At 40.1% G+C, this 23614-nt stretch overlaps 1 protein-coding gene across 6 annotated transcripts in view; it reads left to right on the forward strand.

Moving 5' to 3' along the window:
* FKTN (fukutin) overlaps window positions 1-20121 on the forward strand; it is a 44648-nt gene extending 24527 nt beyond the window's left edge. For 5 of the 6 annotated variants that reach the window (XM_045840379.1, XM_045840380.1, XM_045840378.1 and 2 more), the window contains 3 exons: window positions 742-875; window positions 2561-2688; window positions 15715-17640. In XM_045840379.1, coding sequence (XP_045696335.1) covers window positions 742-875; window positions 2561-2688; window positions 15715-15928 — 476 coding nt within the window. In that variant the 3' untranslated portion in view covers window positions 15929-17640. Of the gene's footprint in view, window positions 1-741; window positions 876-2560; window positions 2689-15714; window positions 17641-19372 lie in introns of those variants that run through there. The other variant, XM_045840384.1, reaches the window with a different exon arrangement.
* Window positions 20122-23614: the final 3493 nt, after the last annotated feature.

Consider the following 23614-nt stretch of genomic DNA (forward strand, 5'->3'; position numbering starts at 1 on the left):
GGAAGAGACACCTCTGGCTGTCAAAACCAACTCCCGCTGGTTTTGACAGCCAGAAGTTATGGGGATTATCTTCTAGGTCCTGGAACCCAGGACTCCGTGGTCTGGTGTGGAGCTGGGACCCCTCGCTCCTGAGATATCCCTTTGTTTTATATCCACCACAAGTGGGTTTGGGACCAGCCTATTCCTTGTATCCACATCTCTTCCCCTTCATCCCTCCTATCTGTTTGGATGAGTGTGGTTTTTTTAATTCCTTAGTTGTCGGACTTCCATACAGCTCAATTTTTTTACCGTTCTGAGTGATATTTGTTCTGTAGTGTAGCTGTAATTTTGCTGTGGTTGTGCAAGGAGATGAGCCGTGTTCACCTATTTACCTATGCCTCCATCTTAACCAAAAGTCTGATTTTCTTAAATGGATGGCTCACCTAACATTATTAAAGCTAATACTTTATTCAGAAATTAAAACACATTATGAAAATTTTTGAGGTTGCTTAGTGCTCAGTCCAGTAAAGGGAGGGAGGGAGGGAGGGAGGAAGGATTGGTTTTTTAACAGATGGGTCCTATAACTACAGACATAATTTGGGATTTAATTTTTAAAATACAATTTTAGTAAAGCACTCTAACTCTAATCCTATGAAATAAAATCCACTGTTAACAAAGATCATTCATTATAACAATGACTAATTTTTTTCCAAACTTAAGTTTTTTAAGAAGTTTTCTTATGTTTTTTCTTATTTTTTTTAGGATGGTATCGACAGTGCAGTATCATTTCTTATAGTAAAGATGTTGACATAGGAATTTTTATACAAGATTACAAATCTAATATTATTTCAGCATTTCAGGATGCAGGACTTCCACTCAAACACAAATTTGGGAAGGTTAGTAATAATAATCTATTTTACTTCATAAGTAACATGTCTCAAAATTAAAGTTTGTATTAAACAACCCAGAAATGATTAAGAACATTGCATGCATCATTGTATCACTTGGTATCCACCTGGATAAATTAGGCAGAAGCTTGCTAGCACTTGTGACTTCTGCACTATTTTAAAAAATATACAAAATCTGGCTGTCTATTAACAGTGATAGAGAGAAAGACCTTGGGCTCTTGCAGATGAATTTATTCCCATTACATTAGGCAACAACATAATATAAAATTAATATAATAATGTACATTAATATAATAAGTAAGAATCCCACCTACCCTACCTAAAGTTATATTGTTTCTCATGATTCATTTAGTTTTATGTTCACTTGGGCAACGTAGCATTATCAACACAAAACATTTCATTGATTGCTAAGGGTTAGAAATACAGGCTTATTTCAAAGAGTACTTGAATTTCTTGTTTATTTCATCTGTCCTAGGTCATGGCAGTTTTTTCTGAGGTCAGCTAGGACTACGTCATCGTGTCTTAGATGAAATCTCCTTTTACACAATTTGATTCTGATGCCCTAAGCCTCTGATCCCTTGGCAATCGCCTTACTATTCATTTTCTTGTTCTCAGAGTGGTTTTGTCCTGGAAATCAAGTAGAAGTATGGTTAGTCACTGGAAAATTATTTTCCTCATTATAAATGTTCCAGTTATTTTTTAAAAATTAATAAAATACTTTCCTGAGGTCAGAGTCAAAGCACTAGAACTCTAGTCATTCAGCAAACATCACCAGCACTGTGCTTTGCACCCGGGACATAAAGGTGAATAAGTTATAGTCCTTACCTTTGAGGAGTTCTGTATCTAGTTGGAAGGAAAAAACTGCATGGATAAGTATGTGACTGATTCTGTAACAGGCAGATGCACCACATCCAATGGGAGCATAAGTATTTGCAGGATGAGTTTCTTTAGGAAGATACTCTCAGAATTCCCTGTTCCTTTAACTTTATTTTTTCATGTACATACTGTACTGATCTACAGTCCATATATGGGTTTCTGTAATACAACATTTACCTAACTACTTATATGTTGACTATAATGAGAAACTTCTTTCCTGACATTGTACTTGAATATTAAAGGGAGTAATTTGTCTTTGGTTCTTTTCTTTCTTTCGTCAGAATGGGGCTCAGGAACAGGATGTTCTGCAGAGTGATAATTTAACCACTGTTAAGTCATTATCCTGAGCTGTCATCAATTCTAAGAAGCAGGATTATTTTATATGCATTTAAGAAAGAAATCAAATGATGGCATGCTACTGATGCATCCAATTTCAGAGGTGCTCCTACTTGAAAACATGTATCTTAAAATCAATACTCTATATAAAACATTACCTTTCTTTAAAAAATGTGTATTTTTATCCTGGCTGGTGTGGCTCAGTGCATTGAGTGCTGGCCTGCAAACCAAAGGGTCACTGGTTCGATTCCCAGTCAGGGCATGTGCCTGGGTTGCAAGCCATGTCCCCAATAGGGGGTGCATGAGAGGCAACCACACAATGATGTTTCTCTCCCTCTCTCCTTTCCTTCCCTACTCTCTAAAAATAAACAAGTAAGTAAGATCTTGTTAAAAAATTTTTTAAAATTAAAAATGTATATTTCCTTTGTTTCAGTCTGTGAAGGTGTTCTTCTTCCCTCTAGGTAGAAGACAGCTTGGAACTGTCTTTCCAGGGAAAAGATGATGTGAAACTTGACATTTTTTTCTTCTATGAAGAGACTGACCATATGTGGAATGGAGGCACTCAGGCCAAGACAGGAAAAAAATTTAAGTATGAATCAGATAAGTACTTATAAAAGTGGCAATAGAAATAACTTTGGAGGTTAGAGAAAATGAAAGACTCTGGCAAGGCTCCATTATCAGCCAATACTTTCTCAGCTTACCCTTAGAGCCCAGGTATGTTTGTGAGGTGAGAACTACCCATCAGCAGAGCCTACCAGGAGCAAGTTTCCCTGGTTTGTCAATCCAAAGCGTCATTAAGATTAGAAGCCCCTGAGTCATCAGAAAGATGAAACCAAAACAAGGAACAGGAGGCCACACCCAGAGCCTGAGTCAAAACACTGATTGGCTGTTAGAGCTGTAGGAGCTTGATAATTGGGTAGGAATGGGCTAAAGGTCAGTAAGGAGACAGTCATGGTGAAGTGAAGTTTAAGTGATGAAATTGGGATCGAATGGGGCTGAGGCCACGATTGCTGGGCAGTCTCTGATCTGTGCCTTTAACATAGACTGTGGGTGAATCCTTAAAGGACACCATTGGGTTTAACAGCTACCATATTTAGTCAAATGTAAGATGATATCCACTGTAAGATGCACCATTATTTTATGTACTACTAAGGAAGGAAAAACTGCCGATTATAATTGTAAGACACATTATTCACAGATGGAAAAATTGGTGGTGGTGTCTCAGAACTGAAGGAATGCAATATGTTAGATTGGCATTTTAAACATTTTTTTAATGCTGCCATAGTAAGTCTCCTGGGTGAGAAAAGACAAAAAGTAGCAGCGGTAGCGTAACTGTGCTGTCCTTTATGATGCAGTTAGCCCGTTCTCAGTTCTGAGAAAGAGTGAATGGGAATGAGAACCTGAAGAGCAAGGGCTCAGGAGTCGGGCTGACCTTGGAAACCGCAGCTGCACCTAACTCAGGTGTGACCTTAAGCTTTGCTAGACATTAATCTCCTCAGCTGTTAAAGGTGGGTAGTACTACTCTGTGTCAGGCACCTTATGAACATTTTACATGTACTAACACATCTAATCCTCACGACAACCTGAAGAGGTAGACATTCTGTTAGGCACTGAGAATGTATGTAGTTTGTTCAAGATCACATAGCAGATAAGTGAAGGAGTCACACAGCAGCCTGTCTCTAGAATTCATCATTTTAACTTCTGCTTCCCGCCACCTCTCTACTACACTTGACAATCTGAGGCACTTAGCATAGTGCTTAGTACTTGTTAAGTAGATGGTGGTTATCATTGTTGTTATTTTATACTATTACTATGATTACTAATGTGGTTAATATCATCGCTGTCATTATTAGGGTAGATAGGTGACCAGGGACATAAATGTACCTGATCAAGTAGCTGAGATTGGGGCTTCGATCATTGAGTCCATTGAGCCATTGGCCGCAGCAGGGAATGTTCTGTAACACAGACGAGGAAATCCTCATTGAGCCTGGTTTCTCCTGTGTCCATTGACATACCCTACTGGAACCGCCGAATCTTTATTTGAAGGCAAGGAGCCTTCATGTCAAGTTAAACTTGTTCTGGAGGTTTGAGAGGAATCCGAACCTTTTCCCCAAAGTTATAAAGTATCCCCAAGTTGATATTAACCCCAGAGCTTATTCCTAAAATGTTTTCTTTAATATAAAAAAGTATTTTGCTGTTTGACAACACACTTCCAAGCTGGGTAAGTTCTGACTATAAGTTAATGAATATGTAATTGACACGCTCATTGTGACTAGGTACATGGGGGGTGGTAAGTCCCATGGTTTGTTTATTCAGGTATGGTAAAGATGCCAAATTTCATGTATAATGTAGAGTCATTTTTAAAAAGCTGTAAGACCCCTGGCCAGTGTGGCTCAGTTGGTTGGAGCATAGTCCCATAAACCAAAGGTTGCAGATTCAATCCCCAGTTGGGGCCTATACAGGAAGCAAACGATCAGTTTGTCTCACATCAATGTTTCTCTCACTTTCTTTCTCTCTTTCTCTCTCCCTCCCTCTCTCTCTGTCTAAAAATCAATAAATCAGCTTTGGCCTAGTGGCCCGATTGGTTGGAGCGTCATCCTGTACACCAAAGGGTTGCAGGTTTGATTCCCAGTCAGGGCACATACCTAGGTTGCGGGTTTGATCCCTGCTTGAGGCTGTATGGGAGGCAGCCAGTCAGGGTTTCTCTCTCTCTCTCTCTCTCTCTCTCTCTCTCTCTCTCTCTCTCTGTCTCTTCCTTCCTCTCTCTCTAAAATTAATAAACATTTAAAAAAATTTTCAGTCTCTTGTTAAAAAAAAAAGCTGTAAGAAAGTATAGCATAGAAATTAAAGACATGGGGCCAGTCTGCTTGATTTTGAGTCCCAGCTCCATGTTTTACAAGCTGTATTACCTTAGGTTAAGTTATTTAACTTCTCTGCGGTAAGGTTCCTCAAGTGTGAAATGGGAATAATAATAGAAATTGCCATCGAGCAGATTTAAAGATTGAGTTAATATACGAAAAGGGTTTTGAATAGAATTAAGCATGTACTGAGTTCTAAGTAATTATTAACTGCTTTTATTAATACTAGTAAAGGTAGTGGTAAAGAAAACTATTCCTGCCCTGGCTGGCGTAGCTCAGTAGATTGAGCACGGGCTGCAAACCAAAGTGTCGCAGGTTCGATTCCCAGTCAGGATACATGCCTGGGTTGCAGGCCATGACCCCCAGCAACCACACATTGATGTCTCTGTCTCTCTCTCTCTCTGTCTCTCTCTCTCCCTCCCTTCCCTCTCTGAAAATAAATAAATAAAAAAATCTTAAAAAAAAAGAAAAGAAAACTATTCCTCTTCTTAGTCTTAGGAGAAATTTGGAGATTAGGAACCTATATAAGTATCTCAATATTAAACTGTCAAATCTATTCTTAGAGACCTCATGAGAATGTCACCTTTTTCTAAGAAAGCTGATTCTTAGAGCCAGCATCCTAATCCTGTTATTCTTAAATTTTCTTTGAAGGCTTGGATTTCTTCCCACTGACATCTGAAACCCACAAACCTCAAAAGAACTGTTCGTTTCTAACCACTACATTTCTGAATAAAAAGAGCTTCTTTCATTCTGCTTTAACTGCTCTTTATGGTGGCAGTGTTTGGGAAGTGGGAAGTGTTCTGATTATTTAACGAGAGAAATGAGCAGTGATAGAACTGTCTGGACAGATGGTGTGAGTCCCAGATTTTCTATCATGTTACCGTGACCTTAAAAGGCAGAGAAAAGAACGGAATGGCTGCGTAGAGTAGTTTCTTTGGAAGAGTCCCCCAGCCATATGCCATTTTCATTCTTTTCGGCACTATTTGCTTTAAAGAACCGTAGTATTTTCTAGAGGGGGACAAAAGCCTTTAGAACTAGTCTGAGGGTCTTTTTCATCTTTATAATATTTTACTTTTTATTCCTGCATGGTAAATTCTGAGAAAAGCTTAACAATATCATAGAATGCTTACCATTTTTTAAAAAGTTGGAGAGGAGCTCAGAGAGGAATAAAAAAGTTCCTCCTTTCAAAACTTTACTGCTGTCCTGGCTTGTGTGGCTCGTTTGACTGGAGCATTGTCCCATAATTCAGGGGTGGTGGGTTCGATCCGGGTCTGGGCACACACAGGAGACAACCAACCCATGCTTCTCTCTTGCACTGATAATTCTTTCCCTCCCTTTCTCTCTCCCTTCTTCTCTCTCTAAAAAGCAATGAAAGAGTGTCCCCCAGGTGAGGATGAAAAAAAGAAATTTTACTCTTTGCCCTCAGACTATGTTTTTGGTCCTAAGATATAAAAATAATAATAATATTAATAACATCAATAAAGATATAGATACCACGGTATCAGCTAGATATTCGGTACTGTGATAGGTACTTTATAATCACAGATCATCTTCACATTACCCCTGTGGGTTATGTGTTCTCACTCCCAGTTAAATATGAGGAAACTGGAGCTGGAAGAAGTAAAGTAACTCACTCAGGGTCATCTTGCCATAATGGCATGGCCAAGGTTTAACTCCAGACCTGTCGGACTCTTAGATAAAACTACTTTCCTCTAAGAGTTCATAGATTAACTCTAAATGCATGATATGCATTTAGAGCAATACATGGCTAATAAGTACTACACAGAGTTAGCTGCTGCTACTACTATCCTTACTATTTATTATTACTATTATAACCACTATTACTACTACTGTGTTGCTCCAACACAGTGATAATTTGGGTTAGTTATTCTCTGGGCAAGCATTTTCTTTCCAGGTCTAATGTTTATTCCATCCTTAGCTTTTAGTCCATCACTCCTTTACCTGAATTCATTCTTTTACCCGAAATCTAAATTCTGCTCTTCAATATTGTGTAGATTTTTTTGTATGTATTTTTGCTCTCCAGAGTCCCAATCACCAGGAATAAAAGCAATGAAGTAATAATTATGCCTCTTGAGATATGAAGTTTTTATTCCACAACTTCACAGTTCCTACAAATACTGCCCACATTTCTTTGAGTTATTTCTTTCCTTCCCGTCTGAATCAACTGACATAAGCAGAGGCCAGAAGCTGGAGGAGCAATACTCACAGTGGTAATAAAAATGAAGTCTTGCTGAGTATTCGCTGTATGCTAAGCACTATGCCGAGCTTTTTGCGCATCATCTCGCTTCACCCTCGCAGCAAGTTTACACGGGAGATTTTGCCCCTGTCACCTCTATTCTGTGGACGAGGAAAGTGCAGTAGAGCTAAGACTCAGACTGAGGACCCGTCACTGCAGAGCTCACGTTCTTATCAGTGTGCAGTGGTAGTGTCACCGTGATCTGCGTCACACTGTTAGTGAGGGGGTCCTCGAAGACATTCATTTCCTTCCACGTCATGTCAGTGTGACGCTGATGAGATGCCGTAGCAACAGAACTCTTGTGTATGTCAGTTAGCCTACGGTAAAACTGTTTTCACATTTTACGTCATTTCGCTTGGAGTTGCAGAGCCTATCCGTGACTTTAAGTGAGGACTTACCGTGCTCCCTCCCTGACAATGGCATGTCTGTTTGTTGGCATTGTCAGGGCAATACAGCCACCTCAGTGTCCTTTAGTTAGAGAGCTACTGTCCCCTGGACTTGTCGTGGGCTCCTTATAGCTTCTGATATTTGCAGGTTTTGCTTATAATATATACCTTAAGAAAATTTGGGCCTTTTCTTCTCTGTGACTACTCAACTCCCATCCAAGTGTGGCTCCAGTATAATTTAATATTTAATTTCTGTAAAATTTATTAATTGCTATGTGCTAAAGATTCTGATGTGACCTGGCTGGTGTAGCTCAGTGGATTGAGTTCGGGCTGCAAACCAAAATGTCGTAGGTTCGATTCCCAGTCAGGACACATGCCTGGATTGCAGGCCACAGCCCCCAGCAAATGCACATTGATGTTTCTCTCTCTCTCTCTTTCTCCCTCCCTTCCCTCTCTAAAAATAAATAAATAAAATCTTTAAAAAAATCAAAACTCTATTTCATCTTAAAAAAAAGATTCTGATGTAAATATGACTTAGTTTCTTCTAGAACCAAAGGATCTCATAATCTAGGCATGAGACAAATAGTAAAGTACGGTATCAGCAGTGCAGGAATCGAGGTGCAGTCAGACATCGTGTGACAACGTTTCAGTCAACTACAGACCACTTACATGACAGGGGTCCCACATGACTATAATGGGCATGAAACATTCCCATTGTGTAGCGACTTATAGCCATCTTAACATTGTAGTGCGACCCATTGCCCACGTGCTTGTGGTGATAATGGTGTGGATGAGCCTGCTGTGCTGCCAGTTGTATAAAAGTACAGCACATACAGTCATATAAAGCACATAGTATTAGGTAACAATATAAACAGCTGTTACTGGTCTATTTACTGTACTGTACTTTTTTTTTAAAAGATTTTATTTATTTATTTTTAGAGGAAAGGCGGGGGAGAGAGAGAGGGAGAGAGAGAGAGAGATAACCATCAATGTGCGGTTGCTGGGGGTCATGGCCTGCAACCCAGGCATGTGCCTTGACTGGGAATCAAACCTGCAATACCCTGGTTCACAGCCCGAGCTCAATCCACTGAGCTACACCAGCCAGGGCTTGTACTGTACTTTTTAAAATATATATATTTATTTATTTTTAGAGGGGAAGGAAGAGAGAAAGAGAGGGAGAGAAACAGCCACGTGTGATTGCCATTTACACGTCCCCTGCTTGGGACCTGGCCCACAACCCAGGCATGTGCCATGACTGGGAATCAAACAAGTGACCCTTTGGTTCAAAGGCTGACACTCAGTCCACTGAGCCACACCAGCCAGGGCTACTGTACTGTACTTTTATTGTTACTTTAGAGTCTTTCTGCTTATAAAAAGTAATTTTGCCGTAGAACAGTGCGATGCTGGCAGCAGCCTCATTCGTCTTGTGTTTACTGCGTCTCTTGGTGGCATCCTTTTCTCTTGTGCTTGGTTTCATGCCATGTTGTTGTGTACAGTAACATGTTGTACAGGCTTGTAGCCTGTGAGCAATAGGCTGTACCATGTGGCCTCGGTGGAGAGTGGGTTAGGCCATCTAGGTTTGTCTGTGGTGTTCGCACACTGATGAAATCACCTAATGACACATTTCTCAGAGTGCATCCCCTTCTTTAAGCAGCTCGTGACTGTATGTGCCAGGTATGGTTGAACTACCAAATCAGCTTCATCTAGAAGCCAGGCAAGCTAGTGTGGCTTAAAAATAGAGAAGTTTATTAGGTAGACAGGGGGAATGCCCTAATAAAGGCCTAATAATACATTTACTTAACTATTTTTCTATTTAGACGATTCCCATATTTTATTATTAAAAATTCTATTGCATCTTTGTACGATAAGTAAAAGCTTTATTCGGGATTATTTCCTTGAATAGATTTCCAGAAGTGAAATTATTGTTTGATTGTGTCATCTGAGAAATAGAGGAGTGTGTAGGCAATATTCTAATGCCAATAAAAGTGTAGCATTGTGTTCCTTAGTGTCTTGTTTTTCTTTGACTCCTTAAGACTCTTAGCAGACCTCCATAGTCTTCCTCGTCAGCATGCTTTATTCTGCTTACCTTTTTTTCTCCTGTATTTTCAATACCCTTTTAATTCTGTGGTAATCTTACGTTTACAGAAAAGTTATGAAGACACTGCAGAGGGTATCTGTGCACCAGCTACCCGCTCCCCCTAGTTAACACACGGTCAACCACGGCGCGTTTGTCCAAACTAGTTCCCGACACTGGTGCACCGCAGGCCACCAGACTCCAGACTCATCTGTGTTTCACCAGTTTTCCTCCTGACGTCCTTTGTTCTAACATCTAGTCCCAAACACCACATTGCATGTTGACACCTGTCCTTTTGAAACTTGGTTTTAGCCCAAGAGCTTAAGCATGTCAGTAAGTAGTACCAGGTTATTATGCATCCTCAGAAGTTCCAATTCTTTCCATTCGAGAGTGCTGCGTCGCCTCCGTTTTGAAGCTGCTCCTCAGTATTGCTAACTGGAAATAATCTCCCCTTCCTCCGAATTTCCAAAAATTTTTTCCTCTTTACCACTCTCATGCTTTATGTGGGTACTTTTGCTGATGAGCCTGTCCTGTCAGAGTTACAGTGAGATCAGGCCTGGTCAGTCTGTCAGGAACTGAAGCCGGGCCTCCTGAGTGCAGTGTGCGCGCTTGGTTCAGCCCTTGGTTCTGTGCTATGGAGACTGGTTCGGCGGTGGGGCGACACCAGGTCGACAACTTCTGGGGAATCGAAGCCATAAAGCTAAGTCACCCCAGTTGTTTTCGTGCACTCTGCTTCACAACAGGTTAAAGACTAGAGTTAGTTGTGGAACCCCCACTTGTAGGTTTTCTCGGCTTCATAGACGCTGTGCTCCCATAGTTTTAGCTTTTAAAAAACATGTTTGTCTTTGTAGTACTTACAGCTGTGAAGTTAAAAAGGCAAATTTGAGCAAATGTGTATATTTAAAACATTGGCTTTTCTAAAAATTATCTCACATTTTCTATTCTGTTTATGCCTCATATTTTACAACATAAAGATTATGTCTCTGAGGAAGGAAAAAATTATATCTTAGGTCTCCTTAATTATACCTCCAAATATTTAGTGAGTAGAGGGTGCAAAATTGAGTAATTTGGGGGAAACATTTGAATGTTATGTAGTAATTGTGTACTTATACAGTATATAGAAGTGGCAGTTATTTACATAGCAAGCTTTGTTTTTTAAAGAAATCACCTCAGAACGAATAAACAGACCTTTTATTTATGGGAAGTAAATTATATTAAGACTGTCATATATTTTGTCTTTTAGTATAATTCTATAAGGTATTCTATAAGGTAGTGTTTTGTGACATAAAAACATTTTCACGGTAAGACTCGTACACGAATGTAGCAGTCCAGTTCATAGTGGCCAAAACAATGGAAACAATCCGAACGTCCGTCTTCTGGTGGCCAGGCAAACAAAGTATGGTGTGTTCAGACAAGGGGATACTGCCCGGCAAGAGAGGAATGAACTACTGACAGATGCACTAACAGGGATGAATCTCCAAAACATTTTGCTAATGGGGAAGAAGCCAGGTAAGAAGAGTACATACTAGTAACTGTATTTATTTGAAATTGTGGAAAAGGCAAAACAAACCAAGAACATGAAAAGACCAGCCTGCCAGGGCCAGGGTGGGTTGGCTGCGTGACTGCCAAGGAGCGCGGGGAGCTTTCAGAGGCAAGGGGGCAATGATCAGTAAGTGCTGTCGCTGGATTATTGTAGTGGTCGCGTAGGTGTGTGCATTCGTCAGAACGTAAAATGGGTGCATTTCATTACATGGGAATTACACCTCAAAAAGGTGACTTAAAGGGTGAAAGAAAACAAAAATATTTTATGACTCAGAAAACCAACACTGAGAGAAAAGGGCCCAGTTATACACGTTGAAACAGAGATACCTGGGACCAGAGCCGTGAATTGACCGAGCCAGACCTACCTGCTGTGATAAACTGATAATCTCATTGGACAGATGGGGCAGTCTTACATCAAAGTGGGAGAAGATTTAGTATGAAATCTTAAATCATGATTTAATCTCCTTTTTTTTCTCGTTATTATTATATCCAAAGAGAAATCCTATAAAATTTGTGTGAGACAAAGCAGGCACAGCTGGCTGGAGTCGAGCTGGCTGTGGATGAGCTCTAGATCAAGTTTTTTGGAATCTATGCAGTAGAAATAAAAATGTCCTAAGGCTTTGTCCTCTGGCCTTAAAAGTGTTGTGCATGCCTTAAATAGATAGTTTTTGATATAGTCATTTTGAGTGTGTGTTCAAGTGTTACGTTGTCACTGTCCATACAAGCTTTAAGTGTTGTCAACTCATTGATAGCAGAACTTTTTCTTCTTTGTCATGTGGCACAGATAACCACTTTCTCTGTCCTATAGAGATTGCATAGCAGAGTTCAATAGTAGATGACATTTAAAACTTTTGATAAATTTCCTAATTGAAACAAAAGAGAGGATTATTTTAGTAGACTTGCAATAAAAGGGATCTAGAATTCCTTTAAGCTGATAAGCAGAATGTACCAAAAACCTAGAGTGAGCAATCATATTTAATAATAAAACTTTAGACACTTTTCTATGAAAGTTAGAAAAGAACTTAAGACTGCATGCTCTTCTTACTTCTATTAAGCCAGAGGGTTTAAGGCACTGGTAATAACACAAGGAAAAGAAATTAAAAGTTAAAAGAAGAGACAAAATTGGTAAGGCGGAAAAACTATTTGTGTTGTTTTACATTCTCATTTAATAAAATGGCTCTGCAAACGTGTTTGAAAGGTCAGATCCCGTTGTAATTGATGTCTAACTCACTTAGCCTAGCTAACTAATAATAGTAAAGAAGTGTTTTTCATTTAGCAATTATGTTTATAGGTTTTATATAGCTGATGAAATTACTCTATCCAATCACCACTAAGTAGGTTTCCCAGATTTGAGGGAAGTCTGTGAGGAAAAAACAGCCTATTCCCACTAACTCTTAATTCTAACTACTGTTCTATGCAAAAGTAACAAAGTAAAAATGGTATGAAATAGAAAATGAATGGAAGGATTTTTACGTGTGTGCGTGTGATAAGACCTCTTGAATTTTATTCTGATTTAGGGTTGGTTGCTTTGTCTGAATTTAAGTCTGTTCACATTTTGGATCCTGTCAGAGCTTTGAAAGCCAAGGTTACATTTTAGACCCACGGTGTATTATTAGCCATTGTTTACTGGTAACCTGGACAGAGTACATGGCATGTGCTGTCCGTGTCACTAATCCCGCCCCTTCCACAATCCCATTTTACCATCAGTTTTTATATTTTATGGTTTGTTTATCTTTTCTCCTAGGAAGTTGGAATTTTCTTTTGGCTGAATGGACTAAAAATTACTTGGTGAAAAGAAAAAGTTTAGGGATATTTCTATCAAGGAACAAAATTAACATTTATTTGAGTTAAACTGCCTTTGAGTTATTTTAACATTGTTTATGTATTTTAAATGCTTTGCTTTTGTTCCAAAACCTTTTATGGTTCAAAACATTGCTTTTGTAAAACCTGTGGTATTCTTATTCACCCTGTCTATCCTGGATCTATGATTTTCCTTTCAGCTTTTTGCCAAGACTGTGGAGGCTAATATTTAAGAGAGAAGTTTCCAGACCTGTGTTACTAGGTAGACCATGATTTTTGCCTCCTTTCAACCTCCGTGTGTCAACCTGATAGGTCGGGGCAGGTGGACATCTCCCGACCCACATGTGATTGGGGCGGGTGGAGGCTGTTAATGGATGGCTGTGTCTGCTGTCAAAGAAGGCAGTTCTGTGAGTATGTATGAGTGTGCGGAGTAAAAGGAGGACCTGCAGATGGTAGAGCTGGGCTGTATCTGATTTCCTCCTCGGCTCTGAGGTTTGCTGTGGCCGTCTTTTCAAAGGAGCCAGCTGGGGTTGTCTGTTAACCACCAGTACCCATTGGTTTGGGTAGAAGGGACTTGTTGCTTTCTTTAGAATTTGTTCAGCCTCTCGTTTTCATGTATATTTCATTTATATTCATCTAGCGATAAAACATGATACTCAAAAGCAGCATATATGAAAACTGACCTTTCCTTGGAGAACACCCCAGTTAGATCTCATTTCCACGATATGATTACATTTGGACATCGGACTTTTTTTCCCCTGCTCCTTTTTATTTTTCTTTAATCCTTTAATATTTCAAATTTCTGTGATCTGCTATTGCCACTACAAATCTCATGACTGAAAGTTCTTTCCATGTTGTGAAGAGGGGAAACATTTTTTTTTCCAGAAAATAGCAACACAATATAAGGCTATAATAAAAATGTAAATGTAACAAAGCTGATAGTTTTCACTTCCCTTTGTAATATATAAAATTCTATCCAAAGTACCTTTAAGTTACATGTTTTGGTTTAGTTTCTGAGACTACTAATTAAGATAGTTCTGCTGTAGATAGAAGGAAGTTCATTTTAACTGATATTCTTTGGGCTGCCTTGGAGGTGCCCGTTAGCATTTCAAATGGAAGGATGTCCCAGAGGCTATACAGGTGGGTCCCTGTGAGGGACGGGTGCCCGAGCCTGCCTCCTGGAGTCGTGCTAGCTGTATAGCCTCAGGAAGCCCAGGCTGTGAAAGAACAGAAGATTCACCTTACACGTGTGTTGTTTATTTTAGGGTTTAGTAGCAGCTTAAATATGATGGGGATTTAATGATATGTAAACTATTAAGAGGGGAAAAAAAAAAGAAAGCTTGGGGCTGAGATTTGAAAAGGGCTGGTGGTAAACTAAGAGGCAGAGCAGGAAGGAGGTTGGTTGTAGCTGTCCTTTAAGAGTTTCCGAAACAGTGTGTGCATTGGACGCATATTTCTGCATTTGAGGAGGGGATGGAATGTGAAGCTTTTACTCAGAAAGCCAAGTCACTGGGTCCTGCCTACCACGCTCATGAGTTGTGGCATGGAATTCTCACCACAGTATGAGTTAGGAACAAAGTTTGAGAAATACTCTGGCAGACACTAGGGATTTCTTCAGCTGTCTAAGCTGAGAAGTTATCAAAAGCCATCTGAGACACAGAAATTAACATGACCCATCACAAAGGTACCGGCATTTGTGGTGCTCTTATTGGGGAATGTCATATTGCCAGGATTGATTCAGACGCTCTGGCTGACTAGAAGGGTATTGTTTCCTTTCTCACTGCTACACATGCTTCCTGCCGCGTATTAAGAATTGCAAGTATTCGCCCTGGCTGGTGTGGCTCAGGGGATTGAGCTCTGGCCCATGAACCAAAAGGTTGCCAGTTCAGTTCCTCCAGGGCACAGGCCTGGGTTGCGGGCCAGGTCCCCAGTTGGGGGCATGCAAGAGGCAACAATTGCTGTTTCTCTCAAACATCAATGTTCCTCTCCCTTTCTTTCTCCCTCTCTCTGAAAATAAATTTAAAAAGTATTTTAAAAAAAGAATTGCAAGTATTAGAAATGTAGTCAAATGGAATATTTATATATGGATTGGTTCGCCAGGATTGGTTGAGGAATGGCCACAGCCATATCCAAGCCCCATCCCAGGGTTTTCTGGACTCTGTCATTTTCTTCCGTCCTTTGGCAGCCTTTTGCCAAAACAGCCTTTTGACTAAGAACAAAAGTGACCGCCAGCTGTGCTCAGCTTCTACCCTACCAGCCTAGAAACCTCAGTAAAAAGAACACTTCTTTCTCCAACCGCTCCAACAGAAATTCCAAAGCTGACTTTCATTCCCGAGAGTTCTTCCCATGTTGTGAAGAGGAGAAACATTTTCCAGAAAACACCAACATAGAATAGAGGGCTGTAATTTGCTGGTTAAGCCTGGGTCTTTTTGACCCACTTGGGGAACCTAGGGCCAGGCTCAGAGCTCCTGAGTACAGGGACTGGGAATGGGGGAGGGAAGTTGGGATGCTGTTAGCATTAGAAGAGGAAAGGGATGCCGGACAGCCAGAAACAATAAAATGTCCACACTATCTCTCCCCAAAGCTGCTTAGTGGGAGAGGACTGTCCTTTAGCCAAGAGGTCACTACCAGCTGGCTCCTCAGCGAACACATCCAAGGTGGAAGCCTAACCCCTTTCCACGTTGCTCTGTTTTGCCAGATACCTGTTTCCCAAGTTTGCACTGTGCTGGACCGAGTTCGTAGACATGAAGGTCCGGGTGCCCTGTGAAACCATCGAATACATTGAAGCCAACTATGGTAAGACCTGGAAGATTCCGGTGAAGACGTGGGACTGGAAGCGCTCTCCCTCCAACGTGCAGCCCAATGGGGTCTGGCCTGTCTCCGAGTGGGACGAGGTCATCCAGTTATACTGAGACGGGAGGCCGAAATGGTGGAATCCCCCCGCCTGAAAAACAGGTGGCTCAGTGTTTGAAAAGATGCATATCTATTTGTCAAATGTAAGTAGGAGCCAAAGAAACATGACAAGTTTGAAGGCACAGAAAAAGTTCTAACTCCCAAGCCAACTGATTTCATCCTCCCATTTAACATTTGTTAAGGAGTCTGCATGTGCCAGGCACAGTGCTAGGCTACCGCAGAGAGCAGAGACGAGTGAGACAGAGGCCTGCCTCCTCTTCTCCCTCCCTTTGGTAAGCACCCCGATTTTCCTTTGAGGGAAACATGCTTACTCTTTAAACAGCTCATAGAATGTGACGTGTTCTCTAAGAGCTTTCAAAAAGTTAGACGATGGTTGGACTGGAAGATGGGCTCACCAGAAGAGGTTAAGGAAGGATACACTAGTTAAAAAGAATGAGCCATTCCTGGTCTCTGTGTTTAAGTTTGTACGTTAGAGATACTTTTCAGGTTGTGGCATCTGAGTTAATATTCAAGGATCCGACTTCAGGTGGCATCAAGAAAAGATGCTGGCGGGTTCATGGTGTGAGCATCCTGCGGGGGAGTTGACTTACAGCTCAGGGCAGCGTCCTACAAGAGAGTGAGAGCTCATGTCCAGCCTTGTCAAAGATACCCACGTTTTCATACACTTTCTGTTTTCATGTGTGAAGTGCAAGGAGAGCTTATGTTTGTGTAATGCTTAAATTTCTAGCCATTGTGAGGATATTTTCAGTGACTCCTGATAGCACTTGTTCACAAATCATTCAAGTGAGACCATGCTACCAGACATGATATCGAAAGGGCTGTCGCTGCACAAAACTTGCTTTCCTTATCTCATTCTCAGCCATCTGTTAGGTAGAAATCCAAGCTATTCATGGACATTCAGTCTTTTCTGATTTAGAGTCCCTCTACTCTTCAGTTACATGGTATGTAGGCCTGCCTGTTCCCTCTCTCTTCTAAAACTACATCAGGTCTCCAAAATGAAGATAAATGGAAAACCTTGCGACTCTTCTCCACCCCAGATCACAGTGTTTGTGGTGTTTGTATCAGTTCTAGTGGTTTTGTCTGTTGAATATCAATGGGACAAGGACTCAGACTTCCCTAGTTTACCTCCCACTCTGAGATCCTCATTGCCTTTTCCTCCACAGAACACAGCCCTGAGTAGGCTGGGATGGCTCTGTCTTCCCCGTCTCTCCATGAGTCACTTTAATTATGTATTCTTGGTGAGGATTAAAGGCATGTGTAGGCACAATAAACACCTCCACTTCCTTTTTCCCTTTTGGTCCAGGAGAGGAAGCTTAGGCTGCTTAGGACTACTTTCCGAACCAGACTGGCAGATTTTTCTCTACCCTCTTCCTTCATAGTAATTCTGAAATACCCTCTTCCTTCATAGTAATCTGAAATAAAAGTCAGATTTTCCTGGCAAAAAATAAATAGATAGATAGATAGATGGATAAATGTAAAAATAGAGAATACTGGGAGTGTCAGAAAAGGAAACTGAAAAGTTTGAGGGGATGGGCTTACCAAGTTTTCTTAAAACACAATTGGGGAAGGTAACCTACAAGCACCTCACTCCAAATTTTAAAGACAATGAAAACTTTTTTAAAAAGATTTTATTTTATAGAGCGGGGAAGGGAGGGAGTAAGAGAGGGAGAGAATCATTGATGTGCAAGAGAAACATCGACCAATTGCCTCTCAACAGTCCCCAACTGGGGATTGAGCCTGCAACCCAGGCATGTGCCCTCACTGGGAATTGAACCAGCGATCTTCCTGTTTGCAGGACAATGCCTAACCCACTAAGCCACAGTCAGGGCACAATGAAAACTTTTTTAATAAATGATAAATAACCAATGACTTTCCTCTCTTAATATGAGCTTTCAATGTTATAATCATTGGGTCTTTTCATAAATAACGTAATTAGGATTTTAGGAACCTTTACGGGTTACCGGTAAATTTGTCCCCAAGTGACTGGCCATTGTAATCAGCTTTCTCTTTGTTAGAAAGTCAGCCCATAGAAATCATACCCAAATCCTAAATTTTATAACCTAATTTTATTTTTCATGGTTGAAAAATGTATCAGGTAATAAAATAACTGTTCCTAGACAGACTCCACCATGCTTAGTGAGGACCCTTTGCTTGTACTCAGCATCTCCAAGTGTATACACTCCACATTTCTGCCTATTTTAAATTGGGGCTCCCACTGTTCACTAGGGAATCTTACCTACCCCTGTCTAAGTTATTTCTCTTTTATCTGTCTCTAGAGTCCAAAGTCTTGAAATATTCAAAATCTGAGCTATCCTGCTGATTGACAGAGGTTCCAGTCCTCCCGTAAATAGACTACTGGCCATTGGAACACCTTCCTTGACTGCCTTTGGGTTTCACAGGCCTTAGCTCTTGGGTCCTACCCTAATTGGGAAATGAAAGCCTTTCCCCAGACTCTGTGGGCCAGGCTTGGCTCTGGCATGGATGCAGTCTTACTTCATCCTGTGCTCAACTCTGCTGAGTGTCCAGAGCACCACCTAGCTTCTGACCCTCCAAATGAGTTTCTCTGAAGAAATTTCCTGCAGCTATTTCTTTTCCCTCTTTGCTTCCCCTGTCATTCAGACCTGGGCTAGGTCACTTCTCACGTCCCACTAAGGGAAGGCAGTATGTTGGCATAAAAAGACAGCAAACTTTTAAATGAGGCCTGAGTTTCACCCCCAGCTGCATCATGTGGGATCTGCGGTAGGGGACCTCTCACTCTCAATTTTCTCGTGAGAGAACTGGGGACGTGATGTGTGCTTCCGAGGGGTTTTAGTAAGGATTAAATGAAATATAAAGTGCTTAGCATCAGGCCTAGGATTAAGTACTCGAGAAATGTTTCATTTTCTACTTCCAACTCCTTTTCTAATTATTCTTTAAAGGGGTAAAGGAAACTGTGGGTCAGGGCACCATTCTTATTCAGAAGCTTGCATGGCTGAATTTGCTTAGGAAAAAAAATTTTCATTGTGTCAAGATATTAAAGGATGAATTGGCTTGTCCTTTATGGTTTATGAATTCAGAGACTTTTCCAACTTGCTTCTCTCTCTAAGAAGAACTTGTATTTATTTTCATTATTGGTCAAGCTTTTGTCTCCTAGGGTCCTTTGATACTGTGCCATATGCTACCTACTTCTTCGGTTCCAGGCATTTTGCTCTCTGTGCCTCCCTAGATTTAGCGCCTGCTCTGCTCTGGACTTCTAGGTTTTTCAGTATGTATCTTTCCCTACAGGTAAACCATCACCTCCTTGTTAGTAAATCTCTGCCCAGCCAAAATCAGATATAAGTCGTGATTTGGAAAGGGAAAGCATTTAGAATACTTAGTTTCATTTAATTGTCTATCCTAATGAATGACTATACCAGTAAAATAAAGGATAATTGAAAGTACTAATTTCTACCTTCTTTCCCTAGATTTGTGCTTCTGTCCCAACTAGGCAAGAATCAACAGAGCATGTGATGCTATTTTAAGCTGCTCCAAATCAGAGAGAGATTCTAATCATAGTGCATAAGTCAACCAGACCAATTCAGTGGTAATAATAGCTTTTGTACAGAACCAGTGAAATGAAGGCAAGTATAAATTTTTCTAAGGCAAAATCTCTGCGATATTCTCAGAACTAGCTCAGAATGTGCCCCCCTCACCCCCCCACCCCCGCCAACCCTGCTATCCCCTACCCCAACCCAATGCAGAGATCATGCAGGAACACATTACAGCCAAGCAGCCATCTACTTAGCAGTAGCTCTCGCAGTGACATTGACAGGGAGCATTAGGAGAATCATAAGTACTGTATTTTATTCTACAAAACAATTATGCTGTTTCATGCACCATGTAAAAAAAGCTACAAGATTTTGTAGCCTTCTGGTGATTCATTCAGAGCACGGGGAATATTTCATGTGTTCATTAAATGAAAATCATATGTAGCTATGTATGAGTCCCTTTCACTTCCTAACCAGAAAAACATGTATGTGAATTTTCTGAACAAAGTGACATTTTAAACTTGAGTAAATTTTAGTGATGCTTACCAGTTTACTGTTTGACTTTATCTTCAGGTACAGTAATTTGTGGTACTACTGAAAATACATTTAATGTAATTACTTTGATCAGAATTTGTAATATATAATCCAGTTTGTGATGGTGAATAAACATTTTTCTAATCTCTTGAGGTATTCTGTGCTTATTTTTGAAGTTGACAGTAGAAATAACAGCCGCTAACATAGACAAGCAATCTGGTAAACTTGCCAACAATGCAGCATTTCTGTAATTCAGGTCTAGGAATGCAAGTTCTCAGTGATAGCACCTTCCAGCCAAAGACCATCAGGAAGACACCTATTTTAATCAAAGGAACTTAGGTTTATTAGCTTGTTGCTGCAAGAGAGAACACCCACCGTGAGGAAACATGACATTTCAGGAAGAAAGAACTATAAAGGGCTTTTACAGGATTCGAACTAAAGTCAGAATTGTGAAGACTGGCCGTGGTAGAAGGAAACAACAGGGTATAAAGTAAAGAGTCCTAGTGTGTCTGAACCCAGCAATGTCTAAAAAAATATTTACACATCATGACCAAGTGGGATTTCTTACAGATATATATGACCTGGTTTAGCACTCAAAAATCAGTGTAATCATTCCTGGCTGGTGTGACTCAGTGGACCCAATGCCGGCCTGTGAAATGAAAAGTCGCTGGTTCGATTCGCAGTCAGAGCACATGCCTGGGTTGTGGGCCAGGTCTCTGGATGGGGGTGTGTGACTGGTTGATGTGTCCCTCACACATGAATGTTTCTCTTCCTCTCTTTCTCCTTCCCTTCTCCCTCTCTCTAAAAATAAATAAAGAAAACCTTTTATAAAAATTTTTTTAAAAAGTCAACATAATCACCATATTAACAAATGTGAGAGACTGATTGTTTTCCCCCTAAGATTGGTAACAAGGCAAGGAGGTCTGTTTTCACTGCTCTTACTCAATATAATCCTGGATGTTCTTGCCACTGAAATAAGGCAAGAAAAATAAAAGACATACAAATTGGAAGGAAAGAGATAAAACTCCTTATTTTTAATGATATTATTTTCTATATTGGTAATAGATAATACCAAGAAGTCCATTATAAACAAAAACAAAAACAACCCAAACAAGCCAAAAGTAAAAAAAGAAAAACTTGCAGTATATAAGTGAGTTTAGTATGGACTCTCTCTCTATATATATATATCACACACACACACACACACACACACGATCAAGATCAACACCAAAAAATCTATTGCATTCCTATATAGTTACAGTGATTTGTGAAAACCGAAGTTAAAAGTGCAGTATACTTAGGGTCATTCCAAAGAAAATGAAGTATTTAGACATAAACTTAAAACATATACAGTACCTGAATATGAAAATGCTGATGAAAGAAATCAAAGAAGACCTAAATAAATAGAGATATATACCATATTCGTGGACTGGAAAACAACATAGTAAAGATGTCACTTCTATAGATTTAATGCAATTCCTATCAAAATTTCCCCAAGATTTTTAGAGGGCATAGGCAAGCTTATTGCAAAATGTATGTGGAAAGGCACAAAGTCCAGAATAGCTGAAGCAATCTTGACAAGAGTAAAGTAGCAAGAAGATTTGAAATTGGAAAACTTAACCTTGTCCTTACATTTCAATAGATGTGTTACCTGACTTTATAAGGTAGGTGTTGTTATCCTGTGATTTGCATACAAAAAAGCTGCAATTTAGAGGCAACACAGATCTTAAACCCTGTCTTCTGACTTGAAATGCAGTGGCTAATCTGCCAACTCTAGTTAACTGTTGATTGAAAAAACATTCTTTAAATTAAAACTTGAGATCAACCTCTTAAACTACAAGTGCAAAGAATCACTTTACCCAACATTAAGGCTTACTATATATGTCTATAGTACTTGTTATGGGTTGCATTTTGCCTACCTCCTCCAAATTCTTGTATTGATGTCCCAGTCCTCAGCACCTCAGAATGTGACTGTATTTGGAAATAGGGCCTTTAAAGAGAGAATTAAGGTAAAAAGACGTCATATAGGGGTGGGGGGCTAATCCAAGATTCTGGTGTCCCTGTAAGAAGAGATTCGGGTACAGACAAGCACAGAGGGAAGACCATGTGAAGACTTAGGGAAAAGATAGCCATCTATAAGTCAAGGAAAGGGCCCCTCAGAAGAAACCAACCCTGCCGACACCTTGATCTTGGGCTTGTAGCTTTCACAGCTATGAAAAGTACATTTCTGTTTTGAGCCACCCAGTCTGTAATACTTTGTTAGACAATCCAAGCAAATTACTGCAGTGATCAAGACAGCATGGCATTGATGAAGGCATAGACACTTAGATCAATGGAGCAGAATAAAGAACCCAGAAATGGACTCACAAATATGCTCAACTGATTTTTTTTTAATTGTGAAAGCAATTCAATGGAGGAAGCATAGCCTTTTCAACAAATGGTGCCACCAGAGCAATTGGAGATCCATAGCCCTCCCACTCCTAGCCCTAAAAAAAAGACCCTCAACTGCTTTATACAAAAATGAATTCAAAATGGGTCACATACTTAAATATAAAATGAGACTTTCAGGATAAAAGATTAGGAGAAAATCTTCATGACCCAAGGCTGAGCAAAAAGTCCTTTCTTATACTTGACACCAAAAGCGCAATCCATAAAAGGAAAATTTGACAAATTGAACTTCATCAAAGTTAAAAACTTCTCTGCAAAAGCCTACATGAAGAGGATGAAAAGACAAGCTACATTGAGCATGGGCTGCGAACCAAAGCATCGCAGGTTCGATTCCCAGTCAGGGCACATGCCTGGGTTGCAGGCCACGGCCCCCAGCAACCGCACATTGATGTTTCTCTCTCTCTCTCGCTCTCTCTCTCTCTCTCTCTCTCTCTCTCTCCCTTCCCTCTCTAAAAATAAATAAAATCTAAAAAAAAGTTACTAAAAAAAGACAAGCTACAGACTGAAGAAAATGTTTGCAAGTGCACATCTGACGAAAGACTATTATCTAGACTCAGTGAAGAACCTCAATACTCAACAGTTCTTTAAGAATCAAATTGGTAATGAGCAAAATACAAGAAAGGACATTTCACTGCAGGGGATATAGAGATGACAGACAAACACATTAAAAAGATATTCAATGTCATTGACCAAATAGTCAGAAGCAGTAGCTAAAGCAATCCTGAGAAAGAACAAAGTAGGAGGCATCACACTTCCTGTATGTTACAGCGCTACAGTAATCAAGACTTTGATACTGGCAAAAAAAAAAAAAAAAAGTAAAACAGAAGACAGACACACAGACCAATGGAAGAGAACTGGGGCCTAGAAATAAGCCCATCCATATATGGTGAACAAATATTTGACAAGGGAGCCAAGAATGCTCAATAGAGAAAGACAGTCTCTTCAGTCAATGAAACTGGGAAGATTTAAGATTTCATTACAAAAGAATGAAACTAAAACTGTACTTACACCACCCACCAAAATTAACTAAAAATTGATTAAAAACTTAAATGTGAGACCTTAAAATCATAACACTCCTAGAAGAAAAATTAGTGGCAAAGCCTCTTGACGTTGGTCTTGTCAGGGAGTTTTGGGACGTGACACCGAAAGCACAGACAAGAAAAGCAAAACTAAACAAGTGGGACCACATCCAACTAA

The sequence above is a fragment of the Phyllostomus hastatus genome, unplaced genomic scaffold, assembly GCF_019186645.2.
Source record: "Phyllostomus hastatus isolate PE091 unplaced genomic scaffold, TTU_PhHast_1.1 phas_contig_34, whole genome shotgun sequence".
Classification (NCBI taxonomy): domain Eukaryota; kingdom Metazoa; phylum Chordata; class Mammalia; order Chiroptera; family Phyllostomidae; genus Phyllostomus; species Phyllostomus hastatus.